Genomic DNA, 22,397 nt, shown 5'->3' with positions numbered 1-22,397 from the left:
ACTAAATATATATATATATATATATATATATGCACTTACAAATTATATACAGTATGTATACATACTGAGTGTATATGTGTTTATATGTACACAAATATATTTATATATATATATATATATATATACATATACTACAAATACAGTATATATATATATATATATATAAAAAAAAAAATATATATATATATATATATATATATATATATATATATATATATTAGATATCTCTTGTTAGTGCGGCTTGTAGTACCTGGTTATTACTAGCACTGCAGTAGCCAGCTACACTTCTGCTCTGTGACCCCGATCAGCAGCAGCCAGCAGGACAATGGCAGGCCCAGTCTGATACCTCAGGAGGAAAGTTCGCGGCTGGGCAGCCCTCACAGAGCTCACTGGAAGGACACAGCTGAGACGCTTCTTTCTGGATTCTGGACTGGTGACATGTGACGTTGCACGCCGTGAGTTCACACGGTGCCGAGGCACTATGCACATGCAGTGCAGTGAGGGCTATTGAAGTCCTCCCCTGCGCTGCCATGTGTTTAAACCATGCCGGTATTTGATCTGTCGCCGCGTGGAGGGGGGGTAGCGGCCTCCGGTTGGGGGGTGGGGCCTCACATGGACACTAGCTGCTGCTGTGTCAGGATAAAAAATCCTGTGTACAGCAGCAGGGCAGAAACAGAATGGGCCTATTTTGAAAGGGGGCCTGGAACTGTAGCTCCATCTGCCCCATTATCAATCCGGCCTGTGAGGGTCTCATCCTCTAGTTTTCAGAGTTTTTCTTAATCTTTTTTTCTTACTTTATGGTACTTTTTCCCAAAGTGACATACTTCATTATTATATTTGTCAACTGCCTCAAAATCCAGCAAGTTATTTTCCTAAGAATCTTCTGAATCAGACCCAAACAGCTTTTTCTTTGTTAATTTTTCATAGAACAAAGGTTTCTCATGCTTAAACCTCTTATAGGAACACCCATTGGCCAACTTATGTTTGTCACATCTTTAACCTTCAGCCTTGAAGCACATTATTGGCTTTTGGCATACTTCACTGGCAAATAATTTCCTTTTAAAGTGCCACCCTCATCTGAGAGTCACTATCATCACAAATACCAGACCTTGGCTTTATGTTAACAGTCCATATATTGGCACTGCCAACTTCAGATACAGGACTCTCATGTCCATGTAAGATACTTGAATCTTTGTTCCATTGATCCACAAACTTTATCTCACAACTTTGATGGCTATCTGCCACTTCATTAAGTCATAGATAACTTGTATTTTCTTGTGTTCCCAAATTTTGAGCATTTAAAATAGGATGAGCAACTTCCAAATGTTCCACCAGCGCACATTGAAGTTCACCTTCCACAAAGGTTTTTATTATCAAATACTGTCTAGCTGGACTATTTGCTTCAAGCTTTGTAATTTGAGACCACTTCACTTCCTCACAGATAAATTCAGTAGCATTGCAAGTTCCATCCTGCTTGCACGAAGGCATTGTTTCACATACATGAATATTATTCTTCACAAGACTCTCAGAATTAACTTTCTTTAAGGTTCTGCTTCCAACAGCAAAACTGTGTGATTGAGTCACATTCATACCACTCTGAACACATGGCAACAAAGGAGTCTCAACCTTTGAAGCCATCGCTATATTAGTAGACTTCTGTACATCCTGCACCTTTGCTTTGCAGGTCATGCGATCACCATCTGTATACGTTAGTTCTTTATCATCAACTTCGGACACAGTTTTGCAATCTGTACCTGTGCCACTTTGAGAGGACTTCACACCCTCAGCTATCACTGTTAGATGAAAGACACTGCAAGGAAACTCATCCACTTTTAGGGAGTTTCCCAACTTTGATCCTTTGGTCCCATCTTGAACACTGTGACATTTAATGAGGACATCTTCATTGTCATATTGCTGCTGACAAACAAAATTTTTCTGGAACATTTTACTTTGTTTTAGATTCTCCTTGTTCATCTGCTGCTCATCACACAATACACTCTGCTTTGGTAGTATATCACTCTATGCACCAGCCTTTTCAGGATCAAGCTGTAACAATTGCAGCTTATGTTTATGTACTTCTGCCACACTGGCATCAGCAAAGACATTGGATGCCATTTTGGGTCCAGAAACCCACTTCAGAATGTTATTCAACATCTTTCCTTTTCTGATTTTCCCACTACCATGTGGAACTTGACAGCTGCTCTTCCAGCTGGGCAATTTTCGCCATGGCGCCTTCCAACTGGCTCTCAGATTGCAGCAAATTGCACTCCACAACTTTAAATTCAGCAAGTCTCAACTTTTGTACAATTACTTCAGACTCTGCCACATTTAATTCACATTGCATCTCCAGTTCTTTGGTATTCCTCTCTACTTGGAATCTTTGCAAATGATCCTGTGTACTTAGCAGACACTTCTCAAGGTTCTCACTTTTTTCTTGCAATTTGTAAGCCATGCCATAAGCAAAGTTAAAATCTCTCTCCAAAGATTAACTTTTCTCTGTGACTTTATGCAGACTTTCCACCAGGAATACACTTCTTTCCATCAAAACTTCTGAAACTGCTGTAGCTGCAGCTAAATTGGATTATAGAGTTTGTACTTGCTCCTTACAGCTGACTTCAAGGAGGAAAATCTCCACCTCTTTTTCTTTATGGTCTGTTTCCCACTGAACGCGAGTCTGCATCATCTGGAGATACTTTTTCTTCACAAAACTTTTCAGCATGTGAACTTTTCTCCAACTCACAATCTTTAAGATTTACTTGTGTGGACCCAATTAAAGAGTATTTTTCTTTTAACACCAGAGTCAGACCCTCCACCTTCACTTGTGTGCACTCTGCACCACTCTGATGTCTCTGGACACATTCTTTCAAGTCTTTCAGGTCTGTCTCTTTAAGAATTTCAAGTCTTTTTTCTTCTTCCTGTACCAATGCCATTTTTCAAAGAGGACAATTCACTCTGTAATTTCTTTTCAGCTTTCCCATGTAAATTTCTGTCATCAGCCAACTGTTAAATTAAGTTATCAATCTGCCCAGCATAATACGTATTACTTTCATTCAAAACTTTTTGCATACTGTCAAATTCTTCCAGGCTGATGTAATCATCTCTGAATGGACCTTGCACCATACACTGACCACACACGCTGCTATCTTTATTCTGCTTTGACAATTTAATGTCTCTTTCTTTGGGACATTACCCTGAGCTCCAACATTTTGAAAAGATTCACCACAGAGGATTTCAAACAGTTTTAAATTATTTCCTTGTAACAGATATCCTTCACATTCAGACTGTAAATTCCAGCCCGGGTTTTCCATCTCTCTAGCTTGAGACTGAATTTTTGTAGCAGGCCTTCTGCCTTCAGAATATTTATTTTTAGTTCCCATAATTCTTGGAACAAAATACACAGGAACAACTTGCTTTTTTTTACTAAATCACACTTTGTCTGCAAAAGTATTTTCAACACAGCAAAACATTTTTCTTCATGTGGCACTACAATTACCAGCATGTATCATGCATTCTCAACAGCCTTTCAAGAGGTATAACTGCTCCACACCATACTGGAATAGCCACATCTAATTTAGCGAGATTGAGCATTTTAGCAGAATAAATCACACAATTTCTTTTAAGCATTCCAATGCTAAGGAAAGTGTACATTTCTCTTCACAGACAATATATATTTCATAGCTGGCAATTCACATATATTTGCAGGTCATAACAGTTTCCCACAAGCAGACAATACTCCAGCAATTTGTGTAACACTTATTAATCTTTCTTTCCAAGGAGAAGTGCACACTTGCAGACAATTGTTTTGTTTCAACAATACTTCATAACAGACTTATCTTCACTCACCACTGATAAGCATCTCACCATGCAGGTGCAGTGAGTGTCCTTACTTACATTTACTTTCTGTAATTCATTTTTGCCCAGACCTGTCTTGTGTACACCTTATTGTGTATAATCTTTATGCCCACATTCTCCAGCATATGTCATAACTTGGGGTAATTAGATTGGTAGAGGGTGGATTGGTGCAGTGTTTAGGTGCTTTAATGAAGGTCCACATACAGATTCCATGTAAATAAATGAAATAGTGCTTTACTTTTCAGACTCACTTCTTGACCCCTGACTATAATGGTGCAGCTAGTCTGCCAATAAAGTCTCTGCCTGCTTCTCTGCAGGTCTATCACTGGCTCCAGCCTGGCTTGGCTACCACAGCTATACAAAACACAGTCAGTCTTGGTGGCCTTCCCTGTATCCTCTAGGTGTAGGCTGTGGCTTCCTCAGCATGTAGCTTAGCTGCTGTTATGTCACATGGTCTTTTGGAGTTTTAGGGTTCTCCCTACCTATTATAGGTCTAAACCCAGCCTCCTTGCCACCAGTGTCTTCCCAGCCCACTCTGGTCTCCAACTGTAGTCCCACCTGGTCTGGACACAGACCCCAGTCTGTCCTGACTGCAGAGTCTTGCAGACTGACTCTCTCTCACTACCCCCAAAGATGTGTCAAAACTCAGTATTTCTACCCTGTGTGGGAGGATCTCTCCAACCCCACACATAATCTGCTGCTCACCAGCACCATCTCTGGTGATACGTTCATAGTGTATAGACACACCCTAGACATGAGATACACAATAGGTGTAACAGCTGCTTTGGCTGGCTTGTGTGGACAGGTGGGTAAGGTGAGCTCTTTCCATAGCTTACACCTCAGGTTCGAGACCCAGAAAGAACCATTTTGCAAATCAGTATATAGATTTCACATTAAAAATAATAAATAAATTCAAATTAGATTATAGTCACATAAATAAAACACATTATTTGATGCAAAATAATCAGACAATAGGTCAGCTCAATTAATTATTGAAATATGGTAATTTACTACTGATATTGCTAATCTTCAAATTGTCCCACTTATAAAAGCAGTACATGTAATACTGTGAGGATAAATTAACCACTTAACTACCATGGAAACAGGGGATGCCACTGCAACCAGCTGGGCTTTAGCTAATTTAGGCCCTCATTCAGAGCCACTCGCTATATGCGGTCATTCGTTCTCAAACAAGGGGTGGCTATTCAAATGATCCGTTCGCAAATTGCAGTCTGTTCACACCTCTAAGTCTGAACGAGAGAGCAAAACATACGCTCGTTTATTTGTTAAAAACGCCCCCTGGCCGCTCGCACCATACGTCATGTCCGCTATTTAATAGATTAATCGAGTACATCGTACAGCGTATGAACTGCTCGCTATTCTTGTGGTTGGTTTTTTCAACCGCTATTTTGCGAGCAGTTCTGAGTTAAAAAAACCAAGTGACGTGGTCAATGACGCTGCTGTATTAATTATGCACACCCTTAAAACGCCCGTTTTGACCTTTAAGCACGCCTGCGTTCTGATCTCCTCTCCCCGTTTACAAGCACCTTCCCCTGTTACCACCCACATATGCCTCATTCTGTCACTCAAAATAGCAGGCACTCGCTATATAGCGTACAAACGATTTTCAGCCGCACTGACTGGTTCGCGCATGCGTACTAAAAACCGTACGCATGCGCAGATGTGCGAAACGAGCGTACGGCCGCTAGCGAGCGGCTTTGAATGAGGGCCTTAGTTTCTGGATTGCATGTGCTGGGGGGGAGTGCAAAGAGGGGAACTTATTTACCCCAGAACACTATTTGGCTAATCTCTGTAAGTGCAGGGATGAACTTGTAAAGGTGACCGATCATCAGTCCACCCTGACCCAAGCTCTACTCTGCTATGCATGTGGGGCAGGGATAATGCCCCATAATGGCATTGGTCATTAATACAAATGGGGCTTTTTTTGGACTATGAGTGGCTATGGTGGGGCTTTAATGCCCCATAAAAATGACTCTGGTGCATGGAGGGTTTTTAAAATAGAGAAAAAATGGCACTAGTCACTGGAGGTGGAGGGTGTGTGTGTGCAAAACTGAGATCTATTACACTGCGAATGTTAAAGGTTACACAAATGGAGATCTACTTATGTAGTGGTTGTTGAAGCTTGGTAATGCTAATGGAGATCAATTGCCACTGGAGGGGAGGGCAAGAAACTTCCTAATCATATTTCTTTTCAATAAAATATTTTAATTCATTTTTTTTAAAAAATAAAAATTTTTGAGGCCCATTTCATTAAAAAAATTGGCAGTTGAGTGGTTAATTAAGCACCTGCTTATAGTCAGCTCTAGTACATAAAAGGTAAAAGTTTATACTTTAGATAGAGACAATTTTCCCTCTGTGTTAGTCCATAATTGTTATATGACTCATACGGTGCTGTGTGTAGTTGTTATGCTTTTGTTGTAATAAATGTATCTTACTGCTCTTCAATAAAGGCATTACCCATGTTAGTAATATTACCGTATATGAAAAAGGACATACTGTAATTGTAACCAGATTCATTATCGCCTGCTTTCACCCTGTCAGTGCAGCACAGGTTGTTCTGCTCTGCATTGTGAAGAGCTACATATACAATTGTAGGGAGACTGTCAGGCAATAACCTTTTCCAGAGGTACAGTATTTTTTCCTTTCAGACCAACTTATTGAAACTTTTATATTGAAATTCCCAGAATTTTCCCAAATTTATAAAATGATTATTATGAATAAAACATTATGTTCAAAGCCAAAACAATCTATTAAAAAACGACTTCAACATAGCTAATACATACTAATTAGCCATGTCTGGTACATAAAAATAATCATATTAAGCATATTAAAGAGGTTTGTGCATACAGAATACTAATCTGCCAACTGGTATATAAATGGAATATGCCTCTGTAAGTAATCTCAATCCAATTATATATGACTGATGACATCTCTGACACAAAGCAAAATAGAAATGTAAAAGCTCTGTGATGTGCTGCTTTCTAGGATTGTGCTTAATAAATGCAGGAACACAGACACACACAGAAGAAATTGCTTACGTGACTGCCCTATGGTGGTCGGATTTGTATGTGATTCTTTTACTCAAACTCATCTTGAACCTGAAGTACAAAATCTAATATTTGAAGATTTTTTTAGTTCAAAATCAAAATCCCAGGGCTTAAAACTCAATAAGCCCTCACTGACCTTTCTTGAGAAAAAAAATTATTGCTAGATTTATTTTCAGTAAAGGTGCACAGATCTGACAGCACATCACATGTAACAAAGGAAACCTTTAAATGTTTGTAAAATGATCAACAAAGTTTATAAATATATGTATGAATAGAACACTTTTACTATTGGAACCAGTGTAAGTATCCATAGTACTCAAATTTGTAGAGATGTGTCATGGGCGTTTAATTAGAGCAGGGGGTCTGCATGCAATCACCAAAAGGCAGGGCCAATGAGACTTTTAGTGAGCTCAGGTGCTGAAGGTGTGGTTGATGGAGGGGCATGGATAATACCCTTTATTGTATAAAGTACTATGGTGCAACAACTGGTATGTTCATGGCATTGCAGTTGTTTGCAGTGCAGTGTTATGCCTCCCATGCACTCTTGGGCATCTACCAAGGCACAGTCTGGGAAATCTGTTTCTTCCTCTCCCCAATTCTATACCTGCCCTGCCCCCTAGTGCATATTCAGTAACAAATCTGGTACCAAGCTAGAGTCTACTGCTCATGTGCATATCTTCCCGAAAATGACTTCAGTGGTCTGACTACAGTGATGACCAATCATCTTGGAAAATGAAACTGGTACCTTTTACTGATGAGTTATTTAGTGGTGACCACAAAGTATTGTTTGGGGGGGTTTACTTAGTTCATGAGCACCTCACATTCTGGACCCATTATAGATACCCAAGTAAGATGTGTATTTACTGGTGTTGGAAACAGTACCATAATGTGACCTATTGATGAGAGCCGTTACACAGACATGTGTTGTATGACAATGACTGTTTCTGCATCCAAAACCAAAAAAAAAGATTGAAACAACATATTTTAATATAGTTCAAGTGATTGATGATTGATCATATCTGGGGAATTTCCCATTTGTGCCTGTATGCACAGAGATTTTTATAGGTTACACAACATATAGTATCTTCATTTTTATACCACTTGGGAGGTGGCCAATGCCCAATGCTCCAACTAGGAGTATTTCATTTTGAAAGAAAATACAATTTCCCATTTCAATCAAAATGTACTAAAACAATCAAAAACTGGATAAATGAAACATTTAAAATAACATTAACAGCAATGTTTATCTACTGCCATAGCAATTTGCTTCTCGCTGAGATTATTGAAACATTGCATAAACACAGTATATAAATCTTAGATTACTTCCAATACAAGTAATTTTTTTACTTTGTTGAAAGTAAGACCTAAACATATTATTTTTTACATAAATTGTATTTTTATGCTCATACATGAATATTTGAAATGTGCATCTTTTTCAGTCATGTGACTACTATGTACATCTAGAGGGCTGACAACAGGATTGGAATGGACATGCAAACAACAAGTGTGTGCACCTGAGCAGTGTGCATGCAGATGTAGTCAGTGCAATATGCATAGTGTAAACATGTAGTCGCACAATGTGACCTAAATGGTTGCAAGAATAAATGTGAAGCTATGCCTCAAATTGTCTTCCATCCTTAAGAGACCTAGATACACCAATAGAAGGGAGCTGCAGCTTCAGATCGGCTTTTGTGCCGACTCTACAAAGTAGATATTCGCGGTTCAGTTCTATGTAGGTTCTTTGTGCCAAATTAGCGCAAGTTCGGATTTATCTTATTGGCTTTCCAAAACACATGAGAACCAATAGCTAATGAGATCGTTTTTCTGATCCAAAATTAACCAAGCCAAAACGAACTGGTCATATCTACTAAATAGGTTACAAAAATGCAATTTTTTTTAATTCTGTAATTTGTGATTCCATAGGCTTTTCAATCTGAATAAAGCCCTCTATCACTAAATGTTTCAAAGTAAAATTATATTACAGGTATGGGATCTTTTATCTGAAAGCTCAATATCCAGTATGTAAAGAAAACCGGAAAGAAGAAATATAAAAGAACAATCTAAAGGGAGAAAATTAACTACTGAAACCAAAAAGTGCCATGAAATATACACAAACAGTATATAAGAAGAATATTTTCAAAGCCAATACTGCTCTTTAATATAACATTTTACTTTTAAACAATTGTTTAGCACACATTACCTTTAGGAGACATTTCTGGAACTTCAGCAATATAAGGTCCATTGATAAACTTTGGCTCATTATCATTGATATCCAGTACTTTTATAACAAATTCAGATTCTGTTTCTACAGGAACACTTATGAATCTATTGATAGCCTGAGCTCGTAGAGTATAAAATGACTTTTTCTCCCTGTCAAGTTTTTTCAGGACTGAGATCTTTCCTGAGCTTTCATTCATTGTAAATATTGTTCCAGCTCCATCTCCAGATAAAATATATTTGATTGACCCATCTTGTTTGTCAGAATCAGACCGTATCTGTTGGAAAAAGATACAAAGCTTTATTTGTAGTATTTTATTTTCAACAAAATTACCAACATACAGTACAAAAAACAGGAATTTAGTAAATAGTGCCACTTACATGAAGAATAGGTCATGTTACAAACTGTAATCTATTTTTCTCAACATGGCTTGCTATGTGTTTTGAAAAATTACTGACCTTATATTTACTCTTGAGGTAATTTACAAAGGAAAGATGACTGCTACAGAGCACAAATATATCTTCAGACCCATTGTGTGCCTTGTTTTATGCAAATGCTCCAGTATTTTCTCTGTGATGCATTTTGTAGGTTTTGCTAACCTGCTAGCATCACTATATAATGAAGGATCCTTGTCATGTTTAAATATGAAATATAAGCAATGACACTACTTGAATCCTAATAATAGAGCATAATGATTTTAGGATCAATATTTGTTCTGGAAAAGAAAAAATAATGACTAAAATGGTGATTGGTATGCTTTCTTATCTCATTTCTAAACAATTAGTTTGAATTTGTAACAAGCTGGATTATTTATGTGAATAAATGTAATTGTAGTTCTTTCAAAATAGTAAAGGTTTAAGCCTACCATCCAAAGTTGCAACATATTGCACTGGTTGTTTTGCAGAGATTAGAAATTCTACAATACAATGCAGATTGTACAAATACAATGTTCAATTTGGATTAATTAGTATTAATAAAGCTGGGCTGTAAAGGGTGAATCCGTTCGAATGTATGGCATTGTTGTGGTAGGTCTGGGAACACTTATAGTAAGATATCAATAAATCATTGAGTGTTTACTCTCTATGTTTTACGTGAGTATGTGCCTTGAACATTTATCTGTACCACCATGTTCATAATTGTTTTGATGATCAAGTGGCAATATCATTAAAATAGAAAATGATTAAGCCAAAATGCAGAGGCTTCTTTTAACTGCAGGGTAATATAAAACTTATTGGAAAAATCAGTGCATAGATTTTTAAGGAATTTTTATTAATCAATTTATTTTTTCCTGGCTGCATTGCTGACTCACATTACTTTTTGGAATATTGGTGCAAGTCTGGAACTTCTGGGAAAACTTAAGGCAACTTTATATACCAAAAGCAGAATGAGGAAACTATTTTGTAGAACAGTTTTGAAAATGATTTCATGTCTACTCCCATTCATAGGGCATAATTCATCTAGCTGCATTACTTTACCGCTGGCTAATTGATTTCCCAGGTTAATTCAATTAGCCCCTAAAACTCAAACCTTAATGGGGGCATAGCTTAATTGCTGGAGGCATGGCCACACCCCCATAGAAAAAAAACATGGCAGCGCCGAAGAGGGGGGTTCTGTGAGCCCCTCAGCCAGTGGTAGATACAGGGGGGTGCAATCAGTGTGATCATACCCCCCCATCCCTGATGAGGAGAGGAGACTGCTGCTCAGTTGCAGCAGTTGCTCTCATCCCACTGCAGCCCTGCACACAGCAGCATGATGTGCACTGCTGACAGGAAGGCAGGTAAAACAAAACCTGCAATAAGTGTCATTTTTTCTGTCTGCAATCGAGAAAACACATGGATCTGGGAACTTATCCCATCAAATGGGACATTTTAAATGCGGTATAAAAGGATTGTTATTGAATTGCCTGGAAACAAAAATTGCAGTAAAGTCCCGTTTTAACTTTTACTTTTTTTTTACGAGAAATCATCATGGGAAATTCAATTCCCCCCTTAGTGGCTAAAAACTTCTAAATAGTGTTACTGATCTGCATGAATTTTGACAGGTAAAGACTTATTGATATGGTAAATTTTGTTTAAAATTTTAAAAATTAAGACTTCAATTAACATTATACACCCTATGACTTCATATTCCCTTTTTATCCATACAGTATGAAGCATTTATGTTCTTGGCCAGAACAAATAGCTTTCTATTTACATCACACTATAATTTGTTTTTGCATGTTTATGCCATAATTGACCAACAGTTATCTTCTTAGAAAACAGCACGATATCTATGGTTTTAAACAACTTTCTAATAATTATGTTATGTAATTGAGAGCAATACTTTAAAGTTAGCCTGGATATGTTTATAAAATGGGATTTATCTGCTGGTGTCTGTTTAATTGTGTAGAATGAAGTCACTAGCTCTTTAGCACAGACCTTAATAAAACAGTTAATTAATTGTTCCCAGTACCCTGTGGGTCCAATTAAATGTTCCACTTAGTTAGAACTTAAACCTGGTTAATTTCAGGCTTGTAAACAGGGCAGTATGATTAAAGGGCATACTGGCATACAGTAGATTTTAAACATATTAAAAATATAAACACAGAAGGCAATGAAATGTCTAATTAAGATAATTATTTTAATGTGATAAATCTATTCAATAATTAATTGTGTATCCGAGTAAGATAATTATGCTAATGAAATATATTGCAGTTGGTAAGTTAAGGGAAAAAATAATGTTTTACTGATAGTAATATGAAAAATCAAGATAACTTTTAGAAACATGCAGATAGGTCCACTTAAATGCATTAGGGGAAAGGGGACCATGAATTAAAGAGAATAAGATCAGAAAAAAAATATATAAAATCTGAATATTTAAAATGAGGGTTTGAATGTATACATGTAAAAACTATTGTTAGTCAGTTGAGTCTATTGTCTCTTTTGTTTAATTAATCACTAAATTACAGTCTAGAGGTCTCGACTGCTTTTTATACAGACAGCCTGGAAGGCATAAAGTAAATTGTCTCCCAAATGGATGTATGACAACTTAAATCATCTTTTATTTTGTCATGTAGCAAAAAAACACTAGAGGTGTGTGAGCCATTGTTACGGCTCTGCTGAAAGTACTGCAAAATCAGTTCTCCTTTATTATAAATTAGTATTATAATATATATTATACTTAATTTTTACGTATTGCAATATTTTTTATTTATTGTAATCCTAAAGTAGCGATAGACAACATATTTACCTTGTTCTGCATTTGGGAGTGAAATGTCACATTTCACTGCATAGAAGATAAATTGCCAGTTGTCCACCACGCTCTATTCATAAACTAATAGTCTGCAAAATGTGCATATACAAATAGAGTACAGAATGGCCATTCAAGCAAATGGCAAAGGAAATATTATACTGTACTTAATGATTCTACGAAATGTAATATTTCAACTTATTTCAGCTTATCTCTAACTCAAAGTTGGAAAATATGAAGTATTAGAGCATTGTCTGTTTCTCTGAGCTAGTTTGATGATTTTAGGTCTCATTTAAGGTGCATACACATAATGATTTTTTGAACGACATCATTATCATTCAAAAAATTGTTTCTGAGTTATAACGATGAACGATAATCGTTCAAGTGCGCTCCTGTTTGTATTTATCGTTTATCGTACATTTCAGACTGTCCAACATTACGATTTTCATTAAGGGAAGGAACATTTTTCATTCATCATTGTAAAAATCATTCATTGCACTTCAAAAATCTGTCAAAGTGAGGTAGATAATAGTATGCTGTGCTGTGTATATGTAAGCAGCTCAGTGTAGTTCGATTTAGACAAGGTATTTTTATGACTGAACACTAAGTACTATTGTTAGTTAATGCCTATTGATCTATGTTAAAAATAGTAAATAAAATAAGTAAAATAAAAAAATAGAAATAAAAACTCTTTTTAAAAAATATATTTAATAAAAACAATATGCGCCAGCAAGACAAGCAGGGGGGGGGAGAGGGTATTAGGATAGGTAAAAAGAGAGACTCCAATGTTGAAAATTCTTTTAATAACAATGTTAGAGCAGGAGGTGAAATTATATTCAATGTCCAGATGATTAGGAGGGATCGAGATATTTCAGCTACTGTCCCTGACTGCCCCTACCTGTGGGTTACTCTGGTACTGTTGCAGCATGCAAGCTTCTCCTCCTTTGCTGTACAGAATACTCTGTGGGGATCTGACTGGAGCATGCCACAGTGGCTGGTGATGACTTCACTTTCTGGCGGCTTGCTGCTCTCACGGTCCTGCTTGGAGTTGCACACTGCTCTGCTCAGAAGGAGTAGAAGATTGCATGCTGCAAGTGTCCCAGAGTAACCCACAGGTAGGGGCAGTCAGGAACAGTAGCTAAAATATCTTGATTCCTCCTAATCATCTGGACATTGAATATCATTTCACCTCCTGCTCTAACATTGTTTTTAAAAGAGTTTTAAACATTTGAGTCTCTCTTTTTACCTATCCTAATACTCTCTTCCCCTCCCTGCTTGTCTTGCTGGCGCATACTGTTTTTATTAATTAATTTATTTATTTAAAAAAAAAAAATTAAGCTTTTTTTTTTTAATTCTACTTATTTTATCTACTATTTTTAACATAGATCAATAGGAATTAACTAACAATAGTACTTAGTGCTCAGTCATTGTAACACTTCAAAAATCGTTGACTTTTTCAAGGAAAAATCTGACAGAAAATCGTTGGTTACAAAATCGTTACATGTGTATGCACCTTTAAACATGGATTTATAAACTTTCTTGTGGTCTACTCTGTGCATGTGTAACAAAATGCATCTGTATTAAGATATAAGCATACTGTATGTTAAATTCATGCATTAGCCGTGGTGGTTACTTATGTCATGTTGCAGCAGTCTAGATTACTGCAGGAAAGATGATTCCCATTTGATAAATAAATGACAAAAGTATGGTGTTTGTACTTAATTACATTTTATACGGAAAATGCAACTTCACATCTATTAATAATACTTCAGGAGACTATTCAATCTTGTTTATATGACAGATCATTACATTATTTTGTGCATGAGTAGGGCAATACAACTTTCACATTTGCTACAAACACTGTCATGTGTCATTGTTAAGGAATTGTGGGGGGTTCAAAATGCATTTTTTTTGCTTGCCAAAAAGAAATACTGTGTTTTTTTGGTGGAAAGTATTTTGAGATATATGCACTCATCATACCAATGTAAATCTTCCTTCTTTGTAACCTGAATTTCCACTGTGTACCTATGTAAGGGATGCACCAAGGGCCTGATTCAGAGCCGGTCGCTATTTGCGCTTGCTTGTCCAGAAAATAGGGGTGGCTATTCAAATGAACCGTTCGCTGTTTGCGGTCTGTTCACGCCTCTAGGTCTGAACGAGCGAACAAAACTTGCGATCGTTTTTTGGGAAACTACGCCCCCTGTCCGCTCGCATCCTACATCATGTCCGCTATTTATTAGATTAATCGAGTACATCGAACAGGGTATGAGCTGCTCGCTATTCTTGTGGTTGGTTTTTGCTACCACAATTTTGCGTCAATGTATGCCTGTGCTGGCTGCCGTGCTTCCTGGATTTGTGTTCCACTGTGGAATGCAAACAGGAAGCTGTCATCTGCTCTGGCTAGAGGGCATTTCAGAGTGCCGGCCCGTTAGTCGAGAGCAGCAGTGGCCAAGTCAGTGTATGGAGCTTGTGCTCTAATCAGGGAACCACAGCAGGGGCAAAGTGCAGCACTGTTAACAGGGGCAGGTAAAACCAAGGGGTCACCTGTTTGTGACAAGACCACCCCTTAGCAGTGCAGGACTGGGCAGCGCCGATGTCGGTAAGGACTCACAATCGGGCCACCCATAGTTACCACAGTCATGATGGTGGATTTAGCCAGGGGAATGGTGCCTCCTTATCCTCCTCAGCTCCCCTTCCCAGCTGTCCAGCGTAGTCTACCCCCTGCCACAACAGTACACACATCTGTGGGGCTGCATTAGAACAGGAACACCTGGAGCTCTACATCTAAAGGTAAGAAGTCTGGGGATCCTACGTGTAACTAGAGCACTGACTGCCTATCCAGCTTTTATGAGATTACAAGTCCCATCACTCTTTATCAATTGGATGTGCTGGGACTTGTAGTGCCATCCCAGATAGAGAGGCAGTGAAAAGACAACTATATATATATATATATATATATATATATATAGATGGATAGATAGATAGCAAAAAGCTTGGCACTCCTCCTCTAATAATGATTTTGGGTGCCCTCCACAGGTAACTAGATGCAGATATAGACAACAGTGGTCAGAAAAGTATTATCAAATTGGTTCAATAGAACCTAAGTCCTTTACTTCAACAATTCAATCTGAAATGATTTTCATCAGGAAAATCGTTTAAGATTGAAACATTGAAGTAAAGGACTTAGGTTCTATTGAAACAATTTGATAATACTTTTTGAGGAGTGCCGCTGCCACTGTTGTCATATATATATATATATATATATATATATATGACATCTCCCTACCCTCAGCCTCCCTGTAACCCCTTATTGTCACCACCTTCGCTTTCCCTGTAACTCCCCCTGGGTGTCCCTGCCGGCACTCTCCCTGTAACTCAACCTCATTGTCCCAGCCTTCATGGTTGAGCCTAGATCCCCTTCAGCTAATGGACCTGGATGCAACATCAAGTGAGGGCATAAGCGCAGTTCCATGTCCTAAAAAACACCATTATTTTATCTAAAATGTAGTATCCGGCCACCAATAGTACGAACTTGTGGGCTCACCATGCTTCAGGCATGGTAGCTCGGTCCATTTTTCTCACCATAGGTTACTAATCTCAATAGATGTACATGTGAATTGTAAATGATGATGTCAGGGTCTTTAAGCTGAAGGGTATCTAGCTGCAACCCTCTGTTCACCCCCCTTGTAATACTCATTCTGTCCTTACCCTGCCTGTCACTCAGGACCTCATTCAGAGTCGGTCGAAGTGGCCGCATGGTCGTACGGAAAAAGGGTCCGGATATGCAAATGATTCCCTAGCAAGTTGCTTCCCTAAGTTTGGATCGGTAGTTGGCCGACCAAGGGGAGGAAGCGGTCGGAAGACAAAAAAATACGCCCCCTTCTCGTACGCATTGCACATCATCTCCGGGCATATAAGGATTAATCGAGACCATCGGGAACCATCGGAACTGGCCGTAGAGTTTAAGGTTGACCATACCCTCTCTTAAGCTCTACGATCATGTCAGTGTAAAAACCTCCCAGGTCACATGTGCCATGACGCTACTTTGTTAATTATGCACTCCCATAATCCGTATGCACTCCAATAAAATGCTGTTCGCATAATCAGGCACGCCTGCGTTCGGATGCCCACTCCCCCGTTTTCAAGCACCTTCCCTTGTTACCGCCCACAAACGCCTCCATCTGTCACTGAAACTACCGACCTGACTGTGTTCAAGGAGAGAGAAATTTCTGATCATAGCGGCTAGTTTGCGCACGCGCATTGCGAACTTTATGCATGCGCAGTATAGCGAACATCGGTGGCGTACGACTGTGCACCTGCAACAACCGACTCTGAATGAGGTCCTCAGTCCCAATATTCCTGCCACTCATACTCACTGTCACTCTGACCCTCAGTCCTGTCATTAAGCCACATTCATCTTTGTTTAAATAACACTGACCCTACACTCATCAATTACAGTATTCCTGTCAATCACACTATCACTCAAGCTATGTACCAGACAAACACCCACAATATTACCATCACACACTCAACCTGGCACTCACACTAAATAACACACTACCACCATCAATGTTCTACATCACAAAAAGAATGTCAGAACAGAAACAGACACAGACATAGAGGGGCAGGAGAGCGAGAGGGGGAAAAATGGAGGATAGGATGGAACAGAGAGACAAAGTAGTGGGATGAGAGAAACCAAAAGGAGAATATCAGAGAAAGAAAAAGAAAAAGTGGAGGGAGAAAAGAGATATAAGAAAAATACAAAGCAGCAGTGAGAGATTAAATAAAAAGGGGAAGAAGGAGAGGAGAAACAGGGGGAAGAAGAGAGAGAGTAGAAAAATATAAATTCAGGCCAGGCAACACTGACATTACTTTTAGATTATGTGTTTGTGTGTATATATCAATATATGTTTTTAGATGTTAATTCTTGTCTGGATATGTTTTCTGCTTTAATATGCATTTTAGGAGAGTAATGGCAGAATCTACACTAAGGGTCTAATTCAAACCCACTCGCAAGCACATGAGTGCTCGCAAGTGGGTCAATGTTTGGCTCTGCGCACGCACAGCGGCCGCACAGCGTGTGTGCAAGCCCTGGAGTGAGAGAGAAATTCTCTCTATTAGAGCCGGAAGCTCTCTGGGGCTTGCGGCAGATGAGACCCTACCACAAGGGTCTAGTCAGAAGCCCCGATAGTCGCGATGGTCATGACCTTCGCGACCATCATCCTGGCCGCTCGTTAAAGCTGTGGGTGGTAAACCACAGCCTAGCAAGCGGCCAGGAGGCTGGATCATGTTTTAGATGTGGCCACCCTCATTCAGAGCGAGCGCATTTTGCGAGCGGCTCTGAATGAGGTCCTAGATTCACACACACACATATAAATATATATATGTATATACACATATATATATACACATATATAAATATATATACATACTTCACATACACATATATATATATATATATATATATATATCTTATATACACATACACATACTGTATATACACACACTCACATTCACTCACTCACTCAGAAATGCAAGACCCACACTGGGATCTATGTAAGAACAAAGACCCCACCCCCTCTACAGTCCCCGCCTCCATTAAGGCTGATTCCATATATTTCCTGAGCTGGTTCTTCATCCCAATCCACCCCTGTACATAAGAGCAGTAACAGAAAAGACACATTATGGAAATGAATAAGGGCAAGAAAGTGGGCAATCCCTGGGACAGGGTTTCCAGATTGTACAACAGAGATAAACAAACCTGGTGTGTAAAGAAATGCTTGGCTGAGTTGAGGTGCCCAGGCTGAGTTGAGGTGCCCATTGTCACAGCCATGGCTGCATCTTCTGCTGCAGCCATGTCTGCATCTTTATGATAATGCATTGACCATTGCTCTTCCTACTGAGACCCCTTCTGGCTGTGGCACTAATCCATCTCAATGCATCTATAAATGCACCATCGCTTCACAATTGGTCACACATTCGAAGCTTGCACCATCCCTATGGCAGGTGCAATTTCTCCATCTGAACATGGCATCCTATGTCTGTGCTACTGTGGCAAAAGACACAGCCACTGTCAGCAACACACCCATGACATGCCTGCATCTGCCTAACCACTTCAGTGTGAAATCCTAGAATATTGCATCAATTTTGCTCTGGATCTCACAGCGGTAACCATCTAGATGCATGCACAGTGCGACTTAGACACATGTGGAGGCATGAAATGTTGGTGCTTGCATGTATCATCAACACTGTGTGCACCTCTCAATCAGGCCCTACAGTATGTTTTTGGACATAGGTGTGCCAGACCTTAAGAAAGTTTCTGCTGCCTTCCACATCAATAAATAGCTCAACCCAGACCATCTGAAAGAGGTGAGCCAGGTCTAGTCGCATCAAGGTAGAATCTGAATCATCAGGATAAACCCATATTTTATTCACAACTGCAGCTACCTTTATCAAAAGTGACAAGTGCCAGAGGTCAGTGTGCTTTCAGGGGCAGTAATTATAGTATTCCATTAAGCACACTCACTAGAAATAGTGAATATCATGCACGATATAACCCCGAACAAACTGCCTAAACCGCTATACATTAGAACATGACCACATGCAATGTACCAAATCTGCATCTGACTGTGCACATTTAAAACAGTTAGAATCCAAAGAAGCACCAGTAAGAACCCTCAATTTTGGTGAGCAATATGATCTGTGCAGTAGTTTGAGATGAATTCTGCTAGGAGGCTGATATTAATTGTTTGTTAAAGGTGGCATATGAACAGGGTTTGGTATAAAAGTTAGACAGGAATTAGATAGACAATGTCTAGACAGGCCACAGGTGTTAGACAGGCAATAGGTCGACAGGGACACAATGTCAACACAGTAAATGTCAACAATGATGAAAGTTGATGGCTACAAAAGGTCATCAGGGTGAAAAACTTGATGCAAAAATGGTCAACACATTTTTTTTGCTAACCCTAATCTTAACCCTAACCCTCCCCTTGGTGCCTAACCCTACCTCCTGGTGCCTAACACTTGCCATCGGAGTAAGTGCCTATCCCTAACCATCCCTTCTAGTGCCTAACCCTAAAAAAACTAAAAGAAAACATTTGTCGACCATTTTTGTGTCTACCTGTTTTGTGTCAACTGTTTGAACCTGTCAACCTTTTGTACCTGTCGACATACATCCATGTCAACATTTCTGTGTATATCTTTTGTTTTTGTCAAACTTTTGTCCCTGTCTAACATCTGTTGTCTACAGTATCTCGACATTGTCGACCTTTTTACTGTCTATCTATTGACTGTAACCCATAAGAACATACCACAATAGATAACTTGAATCAGGAAATGTCTCACTCCATTTTGACAGGCCACTATTGGCAGTGTCAAGATCTATTATATATGGGAAAGCAAGTATATTAATGAAGTGGAAAATGGGCCCCGGGTTTTAGGGAGAAGTTCACCATCCAATCCACTGCTAGATTCGGGAGGTGCTAACATCCTAAATGATTTTGAAATAAAGCTATCAGCAGGGGCGTAACTAGGTATTTGAAGTAGAGATGTGCGGGTTCGGATTACCAAAATTATCGCAAGTTCAGATTAGTTCGGATTTATTTTATTGGTTATCCAAAACACATGAAAGCCGATAGCCAATGGAATGCCGTTTTTGAGATCCGAACAAATCCGAGTAAAACCAAGTAAAACTGAAACTGCACATCTCTAATTTGAAGATCCCATAGCAAAAGTTTGTAAGGGTACCTATGTACAACCCAATGGTGAAAAATGTATATAACACAAGTAACTTTGATAAGGGAGATGGGCCACCCTTAGCTCTGGGCCCCATAGCAGCTGCAACCCTTGCACCTATGGTAGTTACACCCATAGCTATCAACCTACATATATGCAAATAAAGGTGTATAATCGGGCTACTATGAGTTTGATCTAAAAATTAATAAACCTAACAAGTCCATTGGGGCACCAAGTCCAAATCAAGGTTTGTGGTATCTAGTATGAAACCCAGTAACGACAATTAAAGGAAGATAATATGTAACAGAAGGTGAGAGTTTAAACATGTGTGAATTGCCTGCCAAGCTTTTCAAGTGGAAAGAAGCAATATATTTTCCTTTATAGCTGGAGGGATGGCAGAAGGGTGAGTATGAAGTAGACTAGCTAAATGCAGCATAGGGATAAAAGATTGTTTTATCAAAAGTTTAGTATAAAATTCACCACCATCAATCCAGCCCATCGCATTTCTGTAAGGAACCGCTAATGCATAGGTTTTAAGACATGGCAAATTAATACCACCCAAATCCTTTGACTGTTGTAATTTATATAAATATATAAAGGGGAATTTACCAGCCTATATAAATGTACTTATGGTCATGTTACAGTGAATACATATATTTTACATAATAATAGTGACAGCCTTTTAAAGGTATATAAAAAGTTAGGGGAATCTGACCATTTAAATTAGCTGCGTATGGCCCAAATTAGAAAGAGGGAGGCGTCTCCAAGATTGAAAATCAGACCAACTGCAGTTGATTATATTTGGGTGATTAGCCTCATATAAGAGTGAGTGTTGTGTTGGGACTCGGGATATGTAAACCCAAATATGTTAAAATAGCCTGGGCCCAATAAAAAAGAAAACCAGTTCCTCACTCTTTTCTAGCCACTACAGTGGATGGTAAAGCCTCGGTTTTAGAGGTATTTATTAAGAAGCCATAAATGGAGTGGTAATCACCTAAAATGTTTAGTGCATCAAGAACAGCAGTATATGGGTTATTAACATTAACTAATAAATCAACCACAAAATAAACTTTTATGTCATGTTGACCAACCATAATACCATTCTTTAGCCTACAAATAACAAAATGTCAAATGAAAAGATCCAGTGCTATATTAAATAACACAGGTGACAGGGGTAGCCCTAAGAAGTATCCCACACAAAGACAGACAAAGCTGGATTCATTCCATTCACCATTAAGAAAACAGAGGGGAATTGATACAAAATTTGAAATATTCTAAAAAGTCAGGTCCAAAACCACATAGAGGCAATACTCTGGGAATCTATATCCAAGAAACCCTGTTGAAGGCTTTGTCAGCATTACAGTTTATTACCATATTCTGTTTAGCTTCAGTAATACTGTATGTGTTTGTTTCTTAGTCACCACCAACAATCTAAATATTATTATGTACAGAGGAAATACCCTTCACAAATCCCATCTGTGTAGGATGTGGTAAATAGGGTAACACAACCATTGCAGTCTTTGGGCAGGATGTACTAAAGGAAAAATGTGGTAAAAACCCTGTTTTCAGTTTTTTTACCATATTGCCATATGTACTAAGCCCTGGCAACCCTATTATCGGTGCGGAGGTTACCGCCAGATAAACCTGGCATTACCCTATAGAAGCCTATGGGCTTCTTACCGCAAACCAGCACCCGATCATTCGCCACCACCTCCCCACCCTGCCATTGCCCAGCAATGGCACCCACTCACCTGACTCTCCATGTTTGCTGGCCATGCTCCTCCTGAGTCCTCCGTCTCCTCCTAGTCTTCTTCCGGGTGCAGGAAGGAGGAGGAGGAGCCAGAGATTTCCTGCACAGGTCACCAGCAGGAAGTTCCCATCGTTCGGAGGGGGCGGGGTCCCATGGAGACCCCTCACCCGGCATCGGCTGCTTTGAAAAGGGCAGCTCTTATTGCAAGAGCTGTCCTTTGTGATACTAATCGCATATGTTAGTACATATGTGATTAGTAAGGTTGTGGTGACTGGCAGAATGGTCACTGCAACCTTAGTACATCCTGCCTTTTGTGCAATTAACATATTGAATATTTTCAGATCTTGATTCAGTAATGAAATAGGTCTATAAGACAGCAATAAGGTGGGGTCTTTATCTGGTTTAGACAAAACATTAATTTTTGCTTGATTAAAGCAGTAAGAAGCATCATTGCCATCAATAAGTGAATTATAATGGGATGTCAATTCTGGTAAAAAGTGTGGCAATAACAGTCTATAATACTTGGCACTAAAGCCATTAGAGA

At 38.9% G+C, this 22,397-nt stretch overlaps 1 protein-coding gene across 4 annotated transcripts in view; it reads right to left on the bottom strand.

Annotated features, from left to right (window-relative positions):
- The window catches only part of LOC148519987 (cadherin-19-like), a 146,074-nt gene that overhangs the window by 100,077 nt on the left and 23,600 nt on the right, over positions 1-22,397 (bottom strand). For all 4 annotated transcript variants that reach the window (XM_088475992.1, XM_088475995.1, XM_088475994.1 and 1 more), the window contains exon 3: positions 9,121-9,415. In XM_088475992.1, the coding sequence (XP_088332118.1) occupies positions 9,121-9,415 (295 nt within the window). The remainder of the gene's footprint in view (positions 1-9,120; positions 9,416-22,397) is intronic.

The sequence above is a fragment of the Taudactylus pleione genome, unplaced genomic scaffold (assembly GCF_031769625.1).
Source record: "Taudactylus pleione unplaced genomic scaffold, aTauple2 ptg000179l, whole genome shotgun sequence".
Lineage (NCBI taxonomy): Eukaryota > Metazoa > Chordata > Amphibia > Anura > Myobatrachidae > Taudactylus > Taudactylus pleione.
Note: the sequence above shows the minus strand (reverse complement) of the source record. Positions and strands in the feature narration are given on the sequence as shown.